The 21,646-nt window shown below is 48.0% G+C and overlaps 1 protein-coding gene across 4 annotated transcripts in view; it reads right to left on the bottom strand.

Annotated features, from left to right (window-relative positions):
• wdr27 (WD repeat domain 27) overlaps window positions 1-21,646 on the bottom strand; it is a 775,220-nt gene that overhangs the window by 669,480 nt on the left and 84,094 nt on the right. For all 4 annotated transcript variants that reach the window (XM_072513118.1, XM_072513130.1, XM_072513116.1 and 1 more), the window contains 2 exons: window positions 16,915-17,021; window positions 7,678-7,767 (listed from right to left, as the gene is read on the bottom strand). In XM_072513118.1, the coding sequence (XP_072369219.1) occupies window positions 7,678-7,767; window positions 16,915-17,021 (197 nt within the window). The remainder of the gene's footprint in view (window positions 1-7,677; window positions 7,768-16,914; window positions 17,022-21,646) is intronic.

The raw sequence follows: 21,646 nt of genomic DNA, 5'->3' as shown, positions 1-21,646 counted from the left end.
TCCATGCTACTACTTTCCCCTTAATGCCATGCATCTTTATCTTATGCAGCAACCTTTTGTGTGGCACCTTGTCAAAGGCTTTCTGGAAATCCAGATATACCACATCCATTGGCTCCCCGTTATCTACCACACTGTTAATGTCCTCAAAAAATTCCACTAAATTAGTTAGGCACGACCTGCCCTTTATGAACCCATGCTGCGTCTGCCCAATGGGACAATTTCCATCCAGATGCCTCGCTATTTCTTCCTTGATGATAGATTCCAGCATCTTCCCTACTACCGAAGTTAAGCTAACTGGCCTATAATTACCCGCTTTCTGCCTACCTCCTTTTTTAAACAGTGGTGTCACGTTTGCTAATTTCCAATCCACCGGGACCACCCCAGAGTCGAGTGAATTTTGGTAAATTATCACTAGTGCATTTGCAACATCAGCTCGAGATACTTTTCTCTCCACCGTGGGACTAGGCAGGGATGTTCTATGTCCCCCCTGTTTGCACTCGCAATTGAGGCAAGGGATAGTGCGGGGGGGGGGGGCGGGGGGAGGGGTGAATAGAGCATAGGGTGTCCTTATACGCCGATGACTTGTTGTTATACGTGTCCGAACCGAGTGCGTCAATAGGGGGAATATTGGAGCTGCTTCGAGTGTTTAGGTCTTTCTCGGGGTCCAAATTAAATCTAGACATGAGTGAGTATTTTTCCGGGGGTGGGGGCAGGGGTGGGGGGGGGGTGCTGCCATTCCTTAGGGCAGGGACTCACTTTATATACCTGGGGGTGCAGGTTGCTTGGGAGTGGGGGGGGGGGCGCTCTGTAGGTCCAACATTTCTAGTTTGGTGTGGAGAGTGAAAGCTGATCTGGCAAGGTGGGATGGTCTCCCCCTGTCACTGGCGGGTCGGGTACAGGTGGTTAAAATGAACATGTTGCTGCGATTTCTGTTTATTTTCCAATGCCTGCCGGTTTTCCTGCCAAAGGCATTTTTAGAGAAATTGAAGGAATGATTACCTCGTTCATATGGGGAGGGAAGGTGGCCAAAATTAGAATGGTGCTGCTACAGAGGGGAAGGCAGGTAGGGGGTTTGGGTCTTCCGAACCTGATGTATTATTACTGGGCGGTGAATGTGGAAAAGGTGCGGAGCTGGGTCAGAGGGGTTGATTCCCAGTGGGTCAGAATGGAGGAGAGTTTGTGCAGGGGGGCGGGATTGAAGGCGCCAGCAACAGCACTGCTCCCGATGGTTCGGGGAAATACTCAGGGAGACCAGTAATAATGGCTTCATTGAGAATTTGGAGGCAGTTTCGGCAACACTTCGGGTTGGGGACAAGGTCAAGGGAGATGCCGATTCGGGGGAACCACAGATTTGAGCCAAGGAATTGGGATGGAAAATTTCGGAAATGGGAGGAGTAGGGGATTAAGACACTAAAAGATTTGTTTCTTGGGGGTCTGTTTGCAGGATTGAAGGAACTGGGAGCGAAGTATTGGCTGGAGCAGGGGAAATGTTTAGATACATGCAGGTTCAAGATTTTGCCAGGAAGGAGATGCAGAGCTTCCCGGTGGAGCCGGCTTCCACATTGCTGGAGGTGGTTCTGACGATAGGAAGACTGGAGAAGGGGGTATTGTTGGGGGTTTACAGGGCTATTTTGGAAGAGAAGAAGGCACCACTGGAAGGGATCAAAAAAAAGTGGGAGAAAGAGTTGGGATAGGGTATAGAGCAGGGGTTCTGGTGTGAGGTGCTCCGTAGAATGATCGTGCGCGAGGTTGAGGCTGATACAGCTGAAGGTGGTATATAGAGCACACCTCGCAAGGGCGAGGATGAGCCGATTCTTTGAGGGGTAGGGGTAGAAAATGTGTGTGAACGTTGCCGGGAGGGGGGGGGGGGGATCAAGTTCATATGTTTTGGTCCTGTCCAAAGCTGGAGGATTACTGGAAGGAGGTTTTTAGGGTAATCTCTAAAGAGCTGCACGTGAAACTGGACCCGGGCCCTCGGGAGGCCATATTCGGGTGTCGGACCAGCCGGAGTTGGAAACGGGTGCGGAGGCAGACGTTGTAGCCTTTGCCTCGTTGATCGGCCGAAAGCGGATACTGTTGGGATGGAGAGCAACCTCTCCACCCTGTGCCCTGGCGTGGCGGAGGGGACCTGTTGGAATTCTTGACTCTTGAGAAGGTTAAGTTTGAACTGAGGGGAAGGATGGACGGGTTCTACAATTCATGGGCGTCATTCATTATGCACTTTCAAGAATTGGATAACATCGAACATTTGTGGGTGGGAGGGGGGGTTTGGGGAGGGTTGGGGGGAGGGGGAATGTGTGTGTTAATGGTGACTATGGGTGATTCCTTTTTGTTATTTGTTTATGTCAACATGCGGGCAGTTTGGGGGTTGGTGGGCAGATGGGATAGTTGCTGTTGATATGGGGATTGACATTATATTCGTTACTGCTTATTGTTTATTGTTGGTGGGTGCAAATTTGTTAGAAAATGTGAAAAAGGAGGATTAGACCAAAGTTATTTCCTCCCTTGACTCTCCTCAGTCCTTAGCAACATCCTCTTTAAACACTTTAGCACAGGGGCTACTCTGAAAGAAATTATTGGAGATTCCTCGACCATTTCAAGATCACACTATTGTGGTACGTCTGCCTCGTTTCACAATACCACACAATGAATGAGCCTCAGCAGGGAAACTTTCTACTTGATGTTTCTGTTCTTGCAAAGAAAATTCAGAGAACCATCCCCAAAATGCCACCAGAGTTTCTGAATCCCACTCTCATACTGTTTCATTTATTATTCACAATGGCCTTGCAAACCTTTTATGAAAGAGGCAAGAAACACGAGCCATGGTTACAAGTGCTTTGTAGTACTTTGTGGAAAGGCAACAGGAACAATACAAAACTCAAATCCAACAATTGCAATTTTGTTTTGAACAGACATGTGCAAACTATTAATGAAAAGCTTCACACATCAAAGGACAAACATTTAAAAAGTGAGTTTTATGAATATATGAATCCTAGGGCGTGATACTCCACTCCCGCGCCGGTTGGGAGAATCGCCTGGGCCGCCAAAATTCTCCGCGAGGCACTTCGGCGCGGGAGTGGAGAATCCCGCCCCATGTTTATTTAATCTGCATAAGTAAAATAGTTTGTTTTTTAAAAATCTTTTCAGTGCAGATGCAAGTTTGTAGAGTTTAAGCGCTGCCCTCTTGTGTGCAGAATAATATGACTGAAATAATAGGATCAGAAATCTGGGGTGGGATTCGCCATTTCAGAGACGAAGGGCTGGATTCTCCAATTTTGAGGCTAAGTGCCGACACCAGCATGGGAACCGTGGCATTTTACGACAGAAAAGAATGGCGCAACAGCTGCACCGATTCAGCTACTTTGAATGGGCTAATACCATTGCCACGTGGAACACGGTGCCACGTTCGCCAGGTCCGTGATTGGCGCACATGAGGCTCACACACCACTTAAACGGTCATTCCCCCCACGCACATCGTCCAAGTCAACAAGATGGCTGGGAGGAGAGCAGCGCCACGGTTCCAGGGCGCTGAGCTGGACACCCTCCGCCGTGGAGGAGACCCTGTACCCTGGCCCGGGAGGAAGGCCGACATTTGACGGTCCTGGGTGCAGGTGGCAGAGGCAGTCAGCGCCATAGGCAACGACGCTCGGACTGGCATTCTGTGCCGGAAGAAACTCCACGACCTCCTCAGGGTGGCCAGGGTGAGTCAGCTGCTCCATGCCCCTGGCACAAACCCCACCCTCCCCCCACACACCCGTAACCCAGATCCTTCTCCCTGGGGGACAGTTGAATCCCTACCCTGCCCCACATGCCAGCACCCATTCCAGCCACCATGGCCGAGTGCCCTGGCCACTGAGGTCACCATCTACACAACCCCTGGTGTTGTTATTTATGTTTACCCCCCCCTGACCGTCGGAGGGCAGGCCGGCCCAAGGAGCTAGCTACAGTCCAGGTGGGTCCAAGGCTTCTGGAACATCCAGTCCCAGAGCAGATGCAGTCAGAAGCCCAGGAGGAATACCTAGAAGGAGCGGGAGGCCATAGAAGATCTGAAAGTTAGACGGCACTTAAGTTGGCATGGGTGCAGTGAGCATTAGTCAGGGGGAAGGGGACACAATCTGTGTAAATGCACCATTAAACACTTTTCCACACTGGTCTAATATGCCTTACTGTTGTCTCGCGTGTGGGACGGTTTGGCTGGGGCTGAATCTTAGGCTGTCGTTGGGTGGGTGGGCGGGAAGGGGAGGTTCATTCCGTATCGGATCCATGGGCCTCCCATAGGCATCCACTATCTACCAAGAGGTGACAGGCCATGGGAGCCGCAGTGTGAGACAGCCGAGAATGACAGCATCCCCAGTGTAATACCACAAGGCTTGCTCCATCTCGCCTCATCACCGCCACCCCACTTCCCCAAAATAATGTGGTCCACGAGAATGAGTTCCCATCACATAAACAGTGATCATCCGGGTGGACAGTGGTATGTTATCTAAAAGACAAAGAGTACCATCAGAGCTCATTTTACAGAGGGTCATCATCATCCTCTGTCCCATAGACAAGACCCACTAATACTGCCAACCCAGACCCAACAACTTAGTTGTGATGCTAAGATGACCCTCAGAGGGGAGAGAGGGAGCTGTGGTAATGCGAAGAAGTGAAAGGCTAAGGGGAAGGTGGGAGGGGGAGGGCAATGGAACATAAGGGGCTGAGGATAAGAGAAGGGGGGTGTGGGGGGCTGATTGAGCTGCCAGTCTTTTGGCCTCCTAATCGGCAAGTCGGACGTAATGAGGTATACCCTGGTTCGACGGCCCTGAAGGACTCATTCTGCGGCCTGTCGAGCCAGCTCCAGGTCCTTGCCTGGCACATCCTGGACACCACCCTCGTCCGCCGATGCCTGCCAATCTTCCCCCTCCTCCAGCATGTCGCTCCTCGATGTTGTGTAGGGCACAGCAGGTCACCACGACACGGGCAGCCCTCTTGGTGCTGTATTAGAGGCCAGTCCAGGCAGCAGAAGTGTATCTTCAGGAGCCCAATGCAACACTCAACGACAATCCTGGTTGCTGAGTTGGCTTCCTTATAATGTCTCTCCAGCTCGGTCTGGGGCCTCCGCACAGGTGTCATCAGCCATGACGTCAGCTGGTAGGCCTTGTCGCCCACTAGTCAATCCCTCAACCAAGGGAGAGCCTCAAAAGTGCCGGGAATCTCTTAGTGCTGCAGGATATATGCGTCATGCATGCGGTCTGGGGTATCGTGTACAGATGTGCATGATGTGCAGCTGGTCATCGCACACCAACTACATGTTCAGGGAATGGAACCCCTTCCAGTTAATGAAGGGCAACTCCTGTTGATCTGGTGCTCTGAGGGTGACATGCAAGCCATCAATTATCCCTTGGATCTGACGCATGCCAGCAATGACAGCAAATCCAGCAGTCTGGGCATAATGGCGGACCTGGTCCTGGATAATGTGGATGTAGATAGATGCGCTGTGCGTAGGGTATCATTGACATCTCGGATGCACCTGCGTGCGGACATTTGCGAAACCTCGCACATGTTCCCCTCCAGCCCTGGAACAAGCCAGAGGCATAGAAGTTAAGGACAGGCATCAACTTGACAGCTACCAGGAGGGGGTGTCCTCCTCCTAGCCTCATGGCGCCACGTCCGCCACCATCTGGCACAGGTGACGCATGGTCTCCTTGGTGAGGCGGTGTCGGCGGCAGCACATGGGCCCATTTTAGCCCACTAATCACATTCAAATGAATGCATATGAGCTATTTGCATGTTTCCACCGGCACGGAGTCTGTTTTGGCTTGTGCGACGGGACCGGAGGCTGGGGCAGGTCTGCCGCCTGGGGCTGATCCTGTTTTTGAGCCGACACATGACTCTCCACCCAATGGGGGAGGGCATTGAAAAGGGAAGTAGGGAGCACAGGGTGTCATTACATGCGGATGATCTGCTGTTATATGTCTCAAACCCGCTGGAGTGTATGCGGAAAACAATGGACATTCTAGGAAGTTTGGCGCCTTTTCTGGGTATAAATTGAATGCGACAGAGTGAGATATTCCCGGTGAACGCCCAGGGCAGGAGTGCTAATTTGCGAGCACTGCCATTCAAGCTGGCCAAAACAAGGTTGGTATTTGGGAATTCAGGTGGCCCACAACTGGGAGCGGAGGAAACCGAGGAGGGATTTTATGTAAGATGGAGGCTGTTTATGTCTCTATTCAAAGATTTGTTTGTCATCAGCGGTGTTCCGGGGGGACACCATCAGACATAGGAGTAGAATTAGGCCACTTGGCCCATTGAGTCTGCTCCGCCATTCAATCATGGCTGATAGTTTTCTCATCCCATTCTCCTGCCTTCTCCCCATAACCCCTGATCCCCTTATTAGTCAAGAACCTATCTATCTCTGCCTTAAAGACACTCAGTGATTTGGCTTCAACAGCCTTCTGTGGCAAAGAGTTCCACAGATTCACCACCCTCTGGCTGAAAAAATTCCTCATCACTATTTTAAAGGATCATCTCCTTAGTCTGAGATTGTGTCCTCTGCTTCTAGTTTTTCCTACAAGTGGAAACATCCTCTCCACGTCCATTCTATCCAGGCCTCGCAGCATCCTGTAAGTTTCAATAAGATCCCCCCACATCCCTCTGAACTCCAACGAGTACAGACCCAGAGTCCTCAACCGTTCCTCATACGACAAGCTCTTCATTCCAGGGATCATTCTTGTGAATCTCCTGTGGACCCTTTCCAAGGCCAGCACATCCTTCCTTAGATATGGGGCCCAAAACTGCTCACAGTACTCCAAATGGGGTCTGACCAGAGCCTTATTCAGCCTCAGAAGTACATCCCTGCTCTTGTATTCGAGCCCTCTTGACATGAATGCTAACATTGCATTTGCCTTCCTAACTGCCAACTGAGCCTGCATGTTAACCTGAAGAGAATCGTTACCAAGGACTCCCAAGTCCCATTGTGCTTCTGATTTCCCAAGCATTTCCCCATTTAGAAAATAGTCTATGCCTCCATTCCTCCTTCCAAAGTGCATAACCTCACACTTTTCCACATTGTATTTCATGGCCCACTCCTCTAGCCTGTCCAAATCGTTCTGCAGCCCCCCAAGTTGTGTTTGTTAAGGGGTAAAAAAGGAAAAAATGAAAAAATGACTAACTGCAATTTGGTTGAATCTTTTGACGAACATGTGATTTATTGATTGTGTTTGGAATGAAATATTTTTTTTTTATAAAAAGAAATATACTGACAACTCTTGCAAGGTTTTAAATAATAGAATAGATAACAAAATATATTCAAAATAAAATCATAGAATTTACAGTGCAGAAGGAGGACATTCCACCCATCGAGTCTGCACCAGCCTTTGGAAAGAGCACCCCATTTAAGCACACACTTCCAACCTACTCCCGTAACCCAGTAACCCCACCTAACCTTTTTGGACACTAAGGGCAATTCAGCATGGCCAATCCACCTATCCTGCACCGCTTTGGACTGTGGGGGGAAAGCGGAGCACCCGGATGAAACTCACGCAGACACAGGGAGAACGTGCAGACTCCGCACAGACAGTGACCCAAGCCAGGAATCGAACCAGGGACCCTGGAGCAACTGTGCTAACCACTGTGCTACCATGCTGCCCAAAGTGACTGTTGCACTTGTTAATGATCGCAATTTACAGTTGTTACCTTTAAAGACAGTCGGTGATCCAGTAAGTGATGAATTATAAACGAGCATGGATTTGTCAGCCAATCCAACAGCAAGCAGCTTGCCATCTCCTGTAAAATACATTCAATCAGAGACTGAGGAAGTGTCAGAGTTTTATTGCTGGGTGAATGTTTCTGAAGTGTCCAACTACTAGTTACAGCAATTGAAAATTGGATACTTATTTTTGTTTTTCTTGACAGATGAATAGATAATATGGATACTGCACACCTGACACATGCACATCCAACCTACAAGCATGTGCCATACAGATGCCCTTTTAAGTTTTGATTCACCTAGTTGTTGTCTAGGTAATACACAGTGTTCCATGTACCGGTTTCTTCATTAGACTTATGTTTGCAGACGCAGCAAATTAGACAACTTTGAAGAATAAGCACAAAAGATATTTGTAAACAGAAGAAAAGGTATATTTGATTGAGCTGAAAGGCACCACTTGCTTGGTGCAAGCTATTTCCCAGCCAGTCACCTGCACCAGTCCATGCCCAGTTACCTGTACCAGTCCATGCTCAGCCACCGGCACTAGTCCATGTCCACCCACCTGCCCCAATCCATGCACAACCATCTGCACCAGTCCATGCTCAGCCACGTGCACCAGTCCATGCCCAGCCACCTGCACCTGTCCATGCTCAACCACCTGCACCAGTCCATGCTCAGCCACATGCACCAGTCCATGCCCAGCCACATGCACCAATCCATGCCCAGCCACCTGCACCTGTCCATGCCCAGTTACCTGTACCAGTCCATGCTCAGCCACCGGCACTAGTCCATGTCCAACCACCTGCCCCAATCCATGCACAACCATCTGCACCAGTCCATGCTCAGCCACGTGCACCAGTCCATGCCCAGCCACGTGCACCAATCCATGCCCAGCCACCTGCACCTGTCCATGCCCAACCACCTGCACCAGTCCATGCCAAGCCACCTGCACGAGTCCATGCTCAGTCACCTGCACCAGTCCATGCCCAACCACCTGCACCAGTCCATGCCAAGCCACCTGCACGAGTCCATGCTCAGTCACCTGCACCAGTCCATGCCCAACCACCTGCACCAGTCCATGCCCAACCACCTGCACCAGTCCATGCCAAGCCACCTGCACAAGTCCATGCTCAGTCACCTGCACCAGTCCATGCCCAGTCACCTGCATTAGTCCATGCCCAGTCACTTGCACCATTCCATGTCCAGTTACCTGTAAGCATTCCATGACTAATCACCAGCAGCCATCTTCCAGCCACAAGTTCCCAGTCCCAATCCAGCTGCCAGTCTCGAGCATCTGGCCTGCAGTCAGCAGCAGAGTAGGGGGAAGGTTTACGTTCTCCAATTTATACAAGCTCTGTGGTTAGAATTAGGAGTGCAAGTGGCAGCAGCATTGATATCGTTGCCAATAATAGCAAACTACTGAATTGATATAGAGATGGCACAGAAACAGGAGAAACTGCGCAACACTGTCATTAATAGGTCCATTAATAGGGCAGCACGGTAGCACAGTGCTAGCACTGTTGCTTCACAGTACCAGAGTCCCAGGTTCGATTCCCGGCTTGGGTCACTGTCTGTGCAGAGTCTGCACATTCTCCACATGGGTTTCCTCCGGGTGCTCCAGTTTCCTCTCACAAGTCCCGAAAGACATGCTGTTAGGTGAATTGGCTATTCTGAATTCTCCTTCTGTGTACCTGAACAGGTGGCGGAATGTGGCGACTGGGGGCTTTTCACAGTAACTTCATTGCAGTGTAAATGTAAGTTAACTTGTGACAATAAAAATTATTATTCCTTCTGTAAAACTGACCATCAGGACTGACAATTCTCCCGTTTTAAATGCTTGCAACAAATTTTGCACTTTACACATGGCCCGTGTAAAGATTTACTGCAAGTGATGCAAACTTTGATCATATTTCTGGTGATGTACAGTTCATTGATGTCATGGGTGGCACTGTTGCTTCACAGCGCCAGGGTCCCAGGTGCGATTCCCGGCTTGGCTCACTGTGCGGAGTCTGCAAGTTCTCCCTGTGTCTGCGTGGGTTTCTTCCGGGTGCTCCAGTTTCCTCCCACATGTCCCGAAACATTTGCTGTTAGGTAATTTGGACATTCTAACTTCTCTCTCCTTGTACCCGAACAGGCGCTGGAAGGTGGCGACTAGGGGCTTTTCACAATAACATCATTTCAGTGTTGATGTAAACCCGTTTGCGACAATAAAGATTATTATGTTCCAAAATCTGAAACGTTGCCTTTGGCATGGTAGCACAGTGGTTAGCGCTGTTGCTTTACAGCGCCAGGGTCCCAGGTTTGATTCCCGCTTGGGTCACTGTCTGTTCTTCCAGTGTCTGCGCGGGTTTCCTCCGGGTGCGCCGTTTTCCTCTGTAGCCATCTGGGATGGCCACTTCCCGATTACAAAATGGACATGTTGCAAAGATTGCAGGGAAAATGGACAATACCGAGAAAACAAGCAGGTTCAGGGTTTGTCTGCACATTGGAGCCGCAGCTCCCAGACAAGACCAAAACTGCAAACCCATTAGCATACTAATGGCCCATCTCCGGGAACAAAAGAGTAACATTTGTGTAACCGATACTAAGGCAGACACCCCGGCGCCAGAGGAGACCAGAACAAAGCAGGCCAACGGCGACCTAGGACACGCCCAGCCATCAGGGCACCCATCCCTTTATTGGATGAAATAGGTAGGAACGATCGAGAAACGGTCCAATGTTGATTGGGGCCAAGTTCAAGGCCCGCCTAAAAGCGCGGAAAGCCCCTTTTGGGTACAAGAAGGATTCCCCAAGAGAGAATCGCTCTCTTGGCTCTCACCGAGGAGAGACCTGCCCAACAGCTGCACCAGAACAAGTAAGTCCAAGGTCAACACAGGCTACCAGACAGACGACCTTAGCTGTTCCGCTTCACCACTTCGACCCCAGCAGCCTCAGAACCGAACAGCGGTCATTGTTCCTCTGACTGAGTGGGCGCCCAAAGCTAAGAATAGGCTTTAGCAGTAGTGATAGTTTAGTCTGTAGTATTTGTGCATGAATATATTTAACTGTGTGTGTAAATAAATAAGCATTTGACTTTGACCTAATTAACTGGTGTATCGAGTCTTTGATCAGTATTCGGTTTGAACCTTGTGGCGGTATCGAAAGATACCTGGTGACTCTAGAGCAAACGTAATTAGAATTAAGGCAGGCGACCATATTGACTGCCATATTCAGAGACAAATAAATAGAGAAACAATTAGCAACATTTACTGGCGACCTCTGACGCAGAAGAGAACCCAAATTTGAATTGGAATGCAATTAGAAACAGAAAACCCACAAGTGTGAGAACGATACTGATCAAACCTCCGAGGTTCGGAAGTGTGTTAATGCATGAGTACTAACAGGGATATAAGGTAAACCTGAGAGATTTTGTTGCGTAAAACTGTAGGGGGTTTTGTCGGCCGGAAAATAGCGTAAGCCGTACCCGTGTTTACAGAACCACTTTATCACCCCCTGTTCCAAATTCAGTAGAGAACCACAGAGTTAGAGAAAATGGTGTTGCTAACTTTTGGTTGGTTCAATTGGCTCTGTTTTATAACCTTTGCTCCAGAGTCGCCAGGTATCTTTATGATACTGACACGAGGTTCAAGTTCAAGTAATGATCAATAACTCAATACACCAATTAGTAAGATTCAAATCAAAGCACATTTATTATACACAGTAAATCACTACTCATGCATAAACTCTACTTTCTAAGCTATTTCTACCACTAACAGGCCAATACTTAGCTTCGGACTGACCCACCAAGTCAGGGGAACAAATGGCCTTTCGTTCGGGTTCTGAGTCTGCGGGATTCAAAAGCTGGTATGGACTGGTAGCTAGGAGCGCCTATCTCGTAGCGAGCGTTGGCTTGAAACTTGCGTTCTTTGGAGGCAGCTGGACAGGTCACTGTCAAGGGTTGGTTCGCGTTGCTAAGTGACCCTGTCAAGAAGGACGATTTGAACTTGGGGGCTTTACTTTATAGTCCCCAGGGGCTTCCCGCCTTTCGGGGCGGACCCCATACCTGGTTTCAAGTGATGGAACTTCGTTCCAATCGCTTGGTTCGATTTCTCCAATACTGGAGCTGTTCCCTGATCGTTGGGCGGTCTTTAAGTGTCCGTTAACCTCTTTTGTGTTAGCTCCTGCTGGCGCCGAGGAGTCTGGCTTGGCCTTGTTTACCTCAAATGTTTCGATTGTTCCCGGGAATCGCTCATTACTATGTAGATGGCTGCTACATTACTATGCAGATGGCTACTTATATCGATGCTGTCTGGGCTTTTGCAGAGTCTAATACACAGTAAACCTGCACCTGCTAGTTTTTGCCTGTGTTGGCTGAATTTCCCTTCAGCCTTTGCTGTTCTCCATTTTACGTCAGGAAGTGGCCAACCCAGGTGGCTATAATGGCAATGAAGGCAATGGAACGCCTTATGAACCCCCAAGAATTCGAGGTCGCAGCGACCAATAGAGTAGGACAGTGTCCCGTATGTAAGGAGGAAATCAGAAAGTATTTCAAAGGGAAAGGATGGCCCCTTTGGAGCGAATTCTGCGCGAATGATGAAACAGGTCCCGGATGTATAGGACATACTTGGTGGGAGAACCTGTCAGAGACCCACAAGAAGAGCTTAGGGAGAGCTCGCAAGCCGATGGCAATCATGTCCTGCTTGGCACAATTGCGAGGCACAGAGGAGGTCGTTAGGATGCTCCGTAGAGAGATAGAGGAGAGAGACAGAAATAGTGAGGGAGATGTGAGCGAGTTTGAGAAGGAGAATAAGGATTTGAGAGAACAGTTAGCAGCGAGGGACAGAGAGGTGGATGATGCCAAGTGGACACACCAGTCTTGTCTCGCCCATTTGAGTAGTTTTCAGACCCAGTATGATAAGGCCTACCAGGCCACGCAACGTGCTGTCTTGGTAAGACAAGAAACCAAGCAACAGGTAGAGCAATTGCAGAAACAGTGCAATGATTTAAAAGCAGCCCTACGAGCACTCCACACTTCGACGACGGAACAAAGGCAGAGCTCAGTAGATCACGCAAAGTGCCGAAAGCAAATTGCAGAATTGCAATAACTGCTTTCTGTCCATAATGGGTTCAAAGTACGTTTGGAACCCAGTTAGACCAGGAAAACGGCCCCGATTGGCAGGAGTTAAATGAAACTGCCCACAGATACGTTACATGAGACATGTACGCAAGAAAAAACACAGAAAAGGAAAGCTCCCCAACCCCCGACTGAAAAGGCAGAACACACCCCCATGAACCCTGTAACCACACACCGCAGGGCCGCAGCAGAAGGAAGCGCAGATTTCCTATATACAACCCCGTTAACCGTGACCCAATTACAGGACGTGTGTGGAAAAATTACACCGTTCCTTCCCACATCAGACCCCCACCAGTTTTTTGCTAAAGTTAAACAGCAGGCTACCATGTACGGCCTGGACGTAAAGGAGCAAGTGAAGCTCACGGTTTTAAGCATCAACCCTTCAGTCGTGGCAGCACTTCCCGACCTACAGAATGTAGGAGGAGGCACACTCCAAGAGATGCACACAGCGATCCTGGATGCGATCGGCTGTAACAAAGGAGATCCCGTAGAAAGCCTAAACAAGTGTAGGCAAAAGAAAACAGAGCACCCCACAGCATTTGCTGGATGCTTGTGGATACATTTTACAGCGGCATTCGGAGAGTTAGCCCGCACCCATTTGTCCACGGATAATATGGCCAAATGGACTTGAATCCTAGTTTCGCATGCGACAGAGGCAGGACAGAGAACTTGTGCGAATTACGACCCCTCAGACGAGGCCCAAAACGAGAAAAGGGTTTTGAAAAGATTGTCCCGCACTTGGGAACAATCCGTCCAAGGCAAAACCGCATTTGCAAACCCCGAGGAAGAGCAGGCAGACATGAATCCAGTTAAAGCACACCAGAACCCCACATGGGTAAATGAGGGCAGGAACAGCCTACCGCAAACAAAATCCCAGGAATGTTACAACTGTGGACAATTAGGACACTTTGCACGAGACTGTCAAGCGCCCCAAAAGCAGCAGAGAAACCAACAGACAGGCACCCTAAATAAGAATAGGGCAAAGCCAATCCACAGTGTTAGCACCCGTTCAGAGAACATAGAAATGAACGGCACAGACTGACGGTGTTCGGGCTCCCCAACTTGGGTCTGCGACACCCTTTGGGACAAGTCCGGTAGACCGGTCGTAGCAGGCAAAGTCCGGGGACACCCCGTAGAATTTCTTTGGGACATAGGAGGGTCCCACACCATACTCAATTCCTCCATGATGTTTCAGTGAGACACATGGCCCACAACAGACACCATCACACTCAGTGGCTTTACAGGTCATTTACAACAAGGACACATCACAGCCCCTGTAGCGATACATTACAACTAAACACCCCGTAGTTTTGGTCGATCTACCCCAGACAGCTGAACACATCCTAGGAATCGATTTTATGAGCTCCCACAACTTCTCTTTTGATCCAGTTAATAAATGTGTATGGAAAATGGCAAAGGCAGCACGAGCCCCCACCACGCTCACAGTTGGAGACTATGAAGACAGAATTAGCTCAGTAGGAGACTTTTGGTTCGGCCCTCGAGCCATTCGTCAGGACAAACAGGTTAGGGAAGTCCTGCAGCAACACAAAGCAGCATTTGCACAGCACAAGCACGACTGTGGCAAAATAGCTGGCTTGGTAAATATTACAGGTCCCGACCCCAGACCCCAAAAGCAGTACGGTTTTCCCCAAGAGGCAGAGGGAGAGACCTCCAAAGTAATAGAGAGTCTGCTTGATCAAGGCGTACTCAGATCCTCCACGAACAATGCACCAATTTGGCCCGTCAGGAAACCCGATGGATCATGGCGACTGACCATTGATTACCGGGAACTGAACAAAGTAACCCCAGTAGCAACCCCCACCTTAGCCTCGAGTCCCGAGACCATGCTCAAAGAGGGACGACAATCAAAAATGTTTTCGGTTTTGGACATTAGCAACGGCTTTTGGTCCATTCCATTGGATAAAGCGTGCCAATATAAATTCGCCTTTACATTCCAGGGACAACAATATACGTGGACGTGCCTTCCACAAGGCTTCCACAACTCCCCCTCCATTTTCCACCGATAGCTGGCAAATGGACTAACAAAATTTCCCCGCCCCAATTGTCTGGTCCAGTATGTAGATGACTTGCTACTACAGACAGACACAAAGGAAGAGCACATTTCGCTTCTCGCCGAACTACTAGGGCTTCTAAAAGAGATTGGATGTAAAGTCAACCCCAAGAAGGCCCAGATTTTGCAAGAAAATGTGATTTACTTGGGTACAGTAATCACTCATGGTAAACGTGAGATCGAGCAAAAGAGAATCGACTCGATCGTCAAATTGCCCCTTCCCCATAATGTCTCAGCCCTCCTTTCATTTCTAGGACTGGTTGGCTACTGCCGAAACCATATCGACGGTTTCGCCACAAAAGCAGCGCCCCTATCCGACCTTCTCAAGAAACAGGCACCTTGGGAATGGCTTCCACAGCACACGGATGCCGTGAATGCTTTAAAAAGAGCCCTCAGCACAGCCCCCGCATTACAGGTCCCAGATCCACTTTCCCCGTACGCAATCGAAGTTGCAAGTACCGACCGAATCCTTTCGGCCGTGCTCCTCCAGGAACGCCATGACCAATTACGCCCCGTGGCATACGCCTCACGCGTGTTAGATCCTGTCGAGCAAGGATTTTCTGCCTGCGAAAGGCACCTGCTCGCAGTTTTTTGGGCAGTACAGTACTTCGCCTACATTACAGGACTCAACCCCATGACCATTCTCACTGAACACACCCCAACACAGCAATTATCAGACAGTCGACTTAAAGATGGCACAGTCAGCCATGTCCGCGCAGCCCGTTGGACCTTTCTTTTACAGGGACGGGACATTACGGTTAAAAGAACCAAGACCCACACTTTCCTAGCCGATAATTTGCAATATGCAGGTACCCCACATGAGTATGAGATCATCACCACAAAGCACAAAGAACGGGGATAATTCCATATGATACTGCGTTTGTGTGTAGCCATTATTTTAGTTCAATGTACCTTTGTTTGGTATTGTGGTGTTCTTTTCCTTGTGTTTTCATTTTAGTTAATAAACATTCTTTTATTTGAATACTAACAGCAAGGCTGGACTTTTCCTCACTGGTTTGCATATCATTCCTCACATTTTACCAAATTGCAATATGCACACTTTAGGAACCGGTGTTCCAAGTTACCTTCTTGCTTTTGGGATACCCTTGCATCTAACATCAGAAAGATTCCTAAGAGTATGGTAAATTAGATCACTTACTAATCTAGCTGAGTAAGCAGGGAAGCAAATCAAAATGTTAATCTAATATACTCTGTGTGCATCTTGGTTTGAAAGGTAATTTCCTCTCTGAGACAGTTGTTCTCCAGTTATGCATTGCATGCCACTTCTTAAATAGTTCTGTCGAATATGCAAGAGGTTTCAGAATTTCTGTACCGTGTTTCATAACTTTCTCAATAAAGAATGTTTAGAGTGTGGGGGTGTTGCTTTGACCCCATCAAGGAGCACAGTACGAAGTCTTACAACACCAGGTTAAAGTCCAACAGGTTTGTTTCGATGTCACTAGCTTTCGGAGCGCTGCTCCTTCCTCAGGTGAATGAAGAGGTCTGTTCCAGAAACACATATATAGACAAATTCAAAGATGCCAAACAATGCTTGGAATGCGAGAATTCCAAGCATTGTTTGGCATCTTTGAATTCGTCTATATATGTGTTTCTGGAACAGACCTCTTCATTCACCTGAGGAAGGAGCAGCGCTCCGAAAGCTAGTGACATTGAAACAAACCTGTTGGACTTTAACCTGGTGTTGTAAGACTTCGTACTGTGCTCACCCCAGTCCAACGCCGGCATCTCCACATCATGCCCATCAAGGAGAGTTAGTGCTGGTATTGGAAACCTAACCATTCCTGATACTCAGGAATCCTGGAAATCCCAGTTACTTGCATTCGTAGTTACTTGCAGAGTAAAGCTCTAACTCTACCCTTGTCCACAAGTATGTCTCAATCTATTTTCCATTGTTAGACATCCACAGTCATTAGTTTTGAGTTGAGAACCAAACGCCACGATGAACCAGGTTCAGACGGCCAAACCTTTTGATTCACAGCGTTTAGGAAACATTCCCTATGCTCTCCAATCATGCCCTACCTGAGTATTGGATGCAGCACACAGATGTTGGTTGGTTTGAAACAGCAACTCGTGCATGAAGCCTGCTTGGTGCCAGGCTATCCAGCGGGTATTCTTTGGTAACTCCCCTATAACAAATCAAAGCACTGAGACTTAGCAATAGGGCTTCAAATATAAATACAAGGACATTTTCAAACATGTCCCAGTGAGACAGAGAAGACAGCCAGGAGTGAGACAGCAAAGAGTGAGTTTGGGAATTTGAATCTAGGTGGGAATTCGAAGCTGGGTGGGGAGGAAGTGCTTTTTGTGACTGGTAAGTAGTGTTTCCGTTTTTCTGTTTCTTTTCATTGGTATATTTATTTATTTTTTTCTTCATTGTTTATTTATTTATTTAAATTTTTTGGGGGGGAAATTGAAATTGTTGAAGTTAACCGAAGGTTTAAGACATGGCAGGAGATCTCAGACCCGTGTCATGCTCCTCGTGTGCGATGTGGGAGCTCAGGGACACGTCCACTGTCCCTGGCTCCTTCACGTGCAAGAAGTGTGTCCAGTTGCAGCTCCTGTTAGACCGCTTGACGGCTCTGGAGCTGCGGATGGACTCACTTTGGAGCATCCGCGATGCTGAGGACGTCGTGGATAGCACGTTTAGCGAGTTGGTCACACCGCAGATGAAAGGTACTGAGGGAGATAGAAAATGGGTGACCAATAGACAGAGCAAGAGTAGGAAGGCAGTGCAGGTGTCCTCTGCGGTCATCTCCCTGCAAAACAGATATACCTTTTTGGATACTGTTGAGGGAGATGGCTCACCAGGGGAAGGCAGCAGCAGCCAGGTTCATGGCACCGTGGCTGGCTCTGCAGCGCAGCTGGGCATGAAGACGAATGGCAGGGCTATAGTGATAGGGGACTCAATTGTAAGGGGAATAGACAGGCGGTTCTGCGGACGCAATCGAGACTCCAGGATGGTATGTTGCCTCCCTGGTGCAAGGGTCAAGGATGTCTCGGAGCGGCTGCAGGACATTCTGGGGGAGGAAGGGTGAACAGCCAGCTGTCGTGGTGCACATAGGCACCAACGATATAGGTAAAAAACGGGACGAGGTCCTACAAGCTGAATTTAGGGAGCTAGGAGTTAAACTAAAAAGTAGGACCTCAAAGGTAGTAATCTCAGGATTGCTACCAGTGCCACGAGCTAGTCAGAGTAGGAATGTCAGGATAGAGAGGATGAATACGTGGCTCGAGAGATGGTGTAAGAGGGAGGAATTCAAATCCCTGGGACATTGGAACCGGTTCTGGGGGAGGTGGGACCAGTACAAACCGGACGGTCTGCACCTGGGCAGGACTGGAACCGATGTCCTAGGGGGGGTGTTTGCTAGAGCTGTTGGGGAGAGTTTAAACTAATGTGGCAGGGGGGTGGGAACCAATGCAGGAAGTTGGAAGGTAGTAAAACAGGGACAGAAATAAAACGCAGTAAGGGGGAAAGTGTAAGGGAGAGAAGCCATAGTCAAAAATCAAAAAGGGCGACAGTACAAGGTACAGTGACTGAGGGGAGCTCAGTGAATAGGACCAGGAATACTAAAAGAAATAAAACGGGAAGTGAAAACATTAATGGTAAGCGACGCAGCAGGTTGTTACAGGAAGATATGGGTTCGACGACAAGGAAAATTAGAAGAAAGGTTAAGAGGAAATATAACTTAGGAGAGGTTACTGATCGAGGTGTTAAGATTAAGAACAGAGGTAAAAAAGCCAACATAAGTGTACTTTACCTGAATGCTCGTAGTATTCGGAATAAGGTAAATGAGTTGATGGCGCAAATCATCGTGAATGACTATGATTTAGTGGCCATTACTGAAACATGGTTAAAGGATGGTCACGACTGGGAGTTAAATATCCGAGGGTATCAAACTTTTCGGAAGGACAGAGTGGATGGTAAGGGTGGTGTAGCTAAGTTATTTAAGGATCACTTCCGGGCAACAGTAAGGGATGACATCGGTGCTATGGAGGATAAGGTTGAATCCATTTGGGTGGAAATCAGGGATAGTAAGGCGAAAAAGTCACTGATAGGAGTAATCTATAGGCCACCAAATAGTAACATTATGGTGGGGCAGGCAATAAACAAAAAAATAACTGATGCATGTAGAAATGGTACAGCAATTATCATGGGGGATTTTAATCTACATGTTGATTGGTTTAACCAGGTCGGTCAAGGCAGCCTTGAGGAGGAGTTTATAGAATGTATCCGCGATAGTTTCCTCGAACAGTATGTAATGGAACCTACGAGGGAACAAGCGGTCCTAGATCTGGTCCTGTGTAATGAGACAGGATTGATTCAGGATCTCATAGTTAGGGATCCTCTCGGAAGGAGCGATCACAATATGGTGGAATTTAAAATACAGATGGAGGGTGAGAAGGTAAAATCAAGCACTAGTGTTTTGTGCTTAAACAAAGGAGATTACAATGGGATGAGAGAAGAACTAGCTAAGGTAGACTGGGAGCAAAGACTTCATGGTGAAACAGTTGAGGAACAGTGGAGAACCTTCCAAGTGATTTTTCACAGTGCCCAGCAAAGGTTTATACCAACAAAAAGGAAGGACGGTAAAAAGAGGGAAAATCGACCGTGGATATCTAAGGAAATAAGGGAGAGTATCAAATTGAAGGACAAAACATACAAAGTAGCAAAGATCAGTGGGAGACTAGAGGACTGGGAAATCTTTAGGGGGCAACAGAAAGCTACTAAAAAAGCTATAAAGAAGAGTAAGATAGATTATGAGAGTAAACTTGCTCAGAATATAAAAACAGATCGTAAAAGTTTCTACAAATACATAAAACAAAAAAGAGTGGCTAAGGTAAATATTGGTCCTTTAGAGGATGAGAAGGGAGCTTTAATAATGGGAGATGAGGAAATGACTGAGGAACTGAACAGGTTTTTTGGGTCGGTCTTCACAGTGGAAGACACAAATAACATGCCAGTGACTGATGGAAATGAGGCTATGACAGGTGAGGACCTTGAGAGGATTGATATCACCAAGGAGGTAGTGGTGGGCAAGCTAATGGGGCTAAAGGGAGACAAGTCTCCTGGACCTGATGGAATGCATCCCAGAGTGCTAAAAGAGATGGCTAGGGAAATTGCAAATGCACTAGTGATAATTTACCAAAATTAACTAGACTCTGGGGTGGTCCCGGCGGATTGGAAATTAGCAAACGTGACACCACTGTTTAAAAAAGGAGGTAGGCAGAAAGCGGGTAATTATAGGCCAGTGAGCTTAACTTCGGTAGTAGGGAAGATGCTGAAATCTATCATCAAGGAAGAAATAGCGAGGCATCTGAATGGAAATTGTCCCATTGGACAGACGCAGCATGGGTTCATAAAGGGCAGGTCGTGCCTAACTAATTTAGTGGAATTTTTTGAGGACATTAACAGTGCGGTAGATAACGGGGAGCCAATGGAGGTGGTATATCTGGATTTCCAGAAAGCCTTTGACAAGTGCCACACAAAAGGTTGTTGCATAAGATAAAGATGCATGGCATTAAGGGGAAAGTAGTAGCATGGATAGAGGATTGGTTAATTAATAGAAAGCAAAGAGTGGGGATTAATGGGTGTTTCTCTGGTTGGCAATCAGTAGCTAGTGGTGTCCCTCAGGGATCAGTGTTGGGCCCACAACTGTTCACAATTTACATAGATGATTTGGAGTTGGGGACCAAGGGCAATGTGTCCAAGTTTGCAGACGACACTAAGATAAGTGGTAAAGCAAAAAGTGCAGAGGATACTGGAAGTCTGCAGAGGGATTTGGATAGGCTAAGTGAATGGGCTAGGGTCTGGCAGATGGAACACAATGTTGACAAATGTGAGGTTATCCATTTTGGTAGGAATAACAGCAAAAGGGATTATTATTTTAAATGATAAAATATTAAAACATGCTGCTGTGCAGAGAGACCTGGGTGTGCTAGTGCATGAGTCGCAGAAAGTTGGTTTTCAGATGCAACAGGTGATTAAGAAGGCAAATGGAATTTTGTCCTTCATTGCTAGAGGGATGGAGTTTAAGACTAGGGAGGTTCTGCTGCAATTGTATAAGGTGTTAGTGAGGCCACACCTGGAGAATTGTGTTCAGTTTTGGTCTCCTTACTTGAGAAAGGACGTACTGGCACTGGAGGGCGTGCAGAGGAGATTCACTAGGTTAATCCCAGAGCGGAAGGGGTTGGATTACGAGGAGAGGTTGAGTAGACTGGGACTGTACTCGTTGGAATTTAGAAGGATGAGGGGGGATCTTATAGAAACATATAAGATTATGAAGGGAATAGATAGGATAGATGCGGGCAGATTGTTTCCACTGGCAGGTGAAAGCAGAACTAGGGGGCATAGCCTCAAAATAGGGGGAAGGAGATTTAGGACTGAGTTTAGGAGGAACTTCTTCACCCAAAGGGTTGTGAATCTATGGAATTCCTTGCCCAGTGAAGCAGTAGAGGCTCCTTCATTAAATGTTTTTAAGATAAAGATAGATCGTTTTTTGAAGAATAAAGGGATTAAGGGTTATGGTGTTCGGGCCGGAAAGTGGAGCTGAGTCCACAAAAGATCAGCCATGATCTCATTGAATGGTGGAGCAGGCTCGAGGGGCCAGATGGCCTACTCCTGCTCCTAGTTCTTATGTTCTTACTAGACCTAAATATCATATTTCCCCAAATGTAGGGGTGAAATTAAGCACGGGTGGGAGACAAAACCTGTGGAGTTGAACGTCCACAGAACTGAGCACCAGTGTGCCGT

The sequence above is a fragment of the Scyliorhinus torazame genome, chromosome 1 (assembly GCF_047496885.1).
Source record: "Scyliorhinus torazame isolate Kashiwa2021f chromosome 1, sScyTor2.1, whole genome shotgun sequence".
Lineage (NCBI taxonomy): Eukaryota > Metazoa > Chordata > Chondrichthyes > Carcharhiniformes > Scyliorhinidae > Scyliorhinus > Scyliorhinus torazame.
The sequence above is the reverse complement of the archived record's forward strand: the minus strand, read 5'-3'. Positions and strand labels throughout refer to the sequence as shown.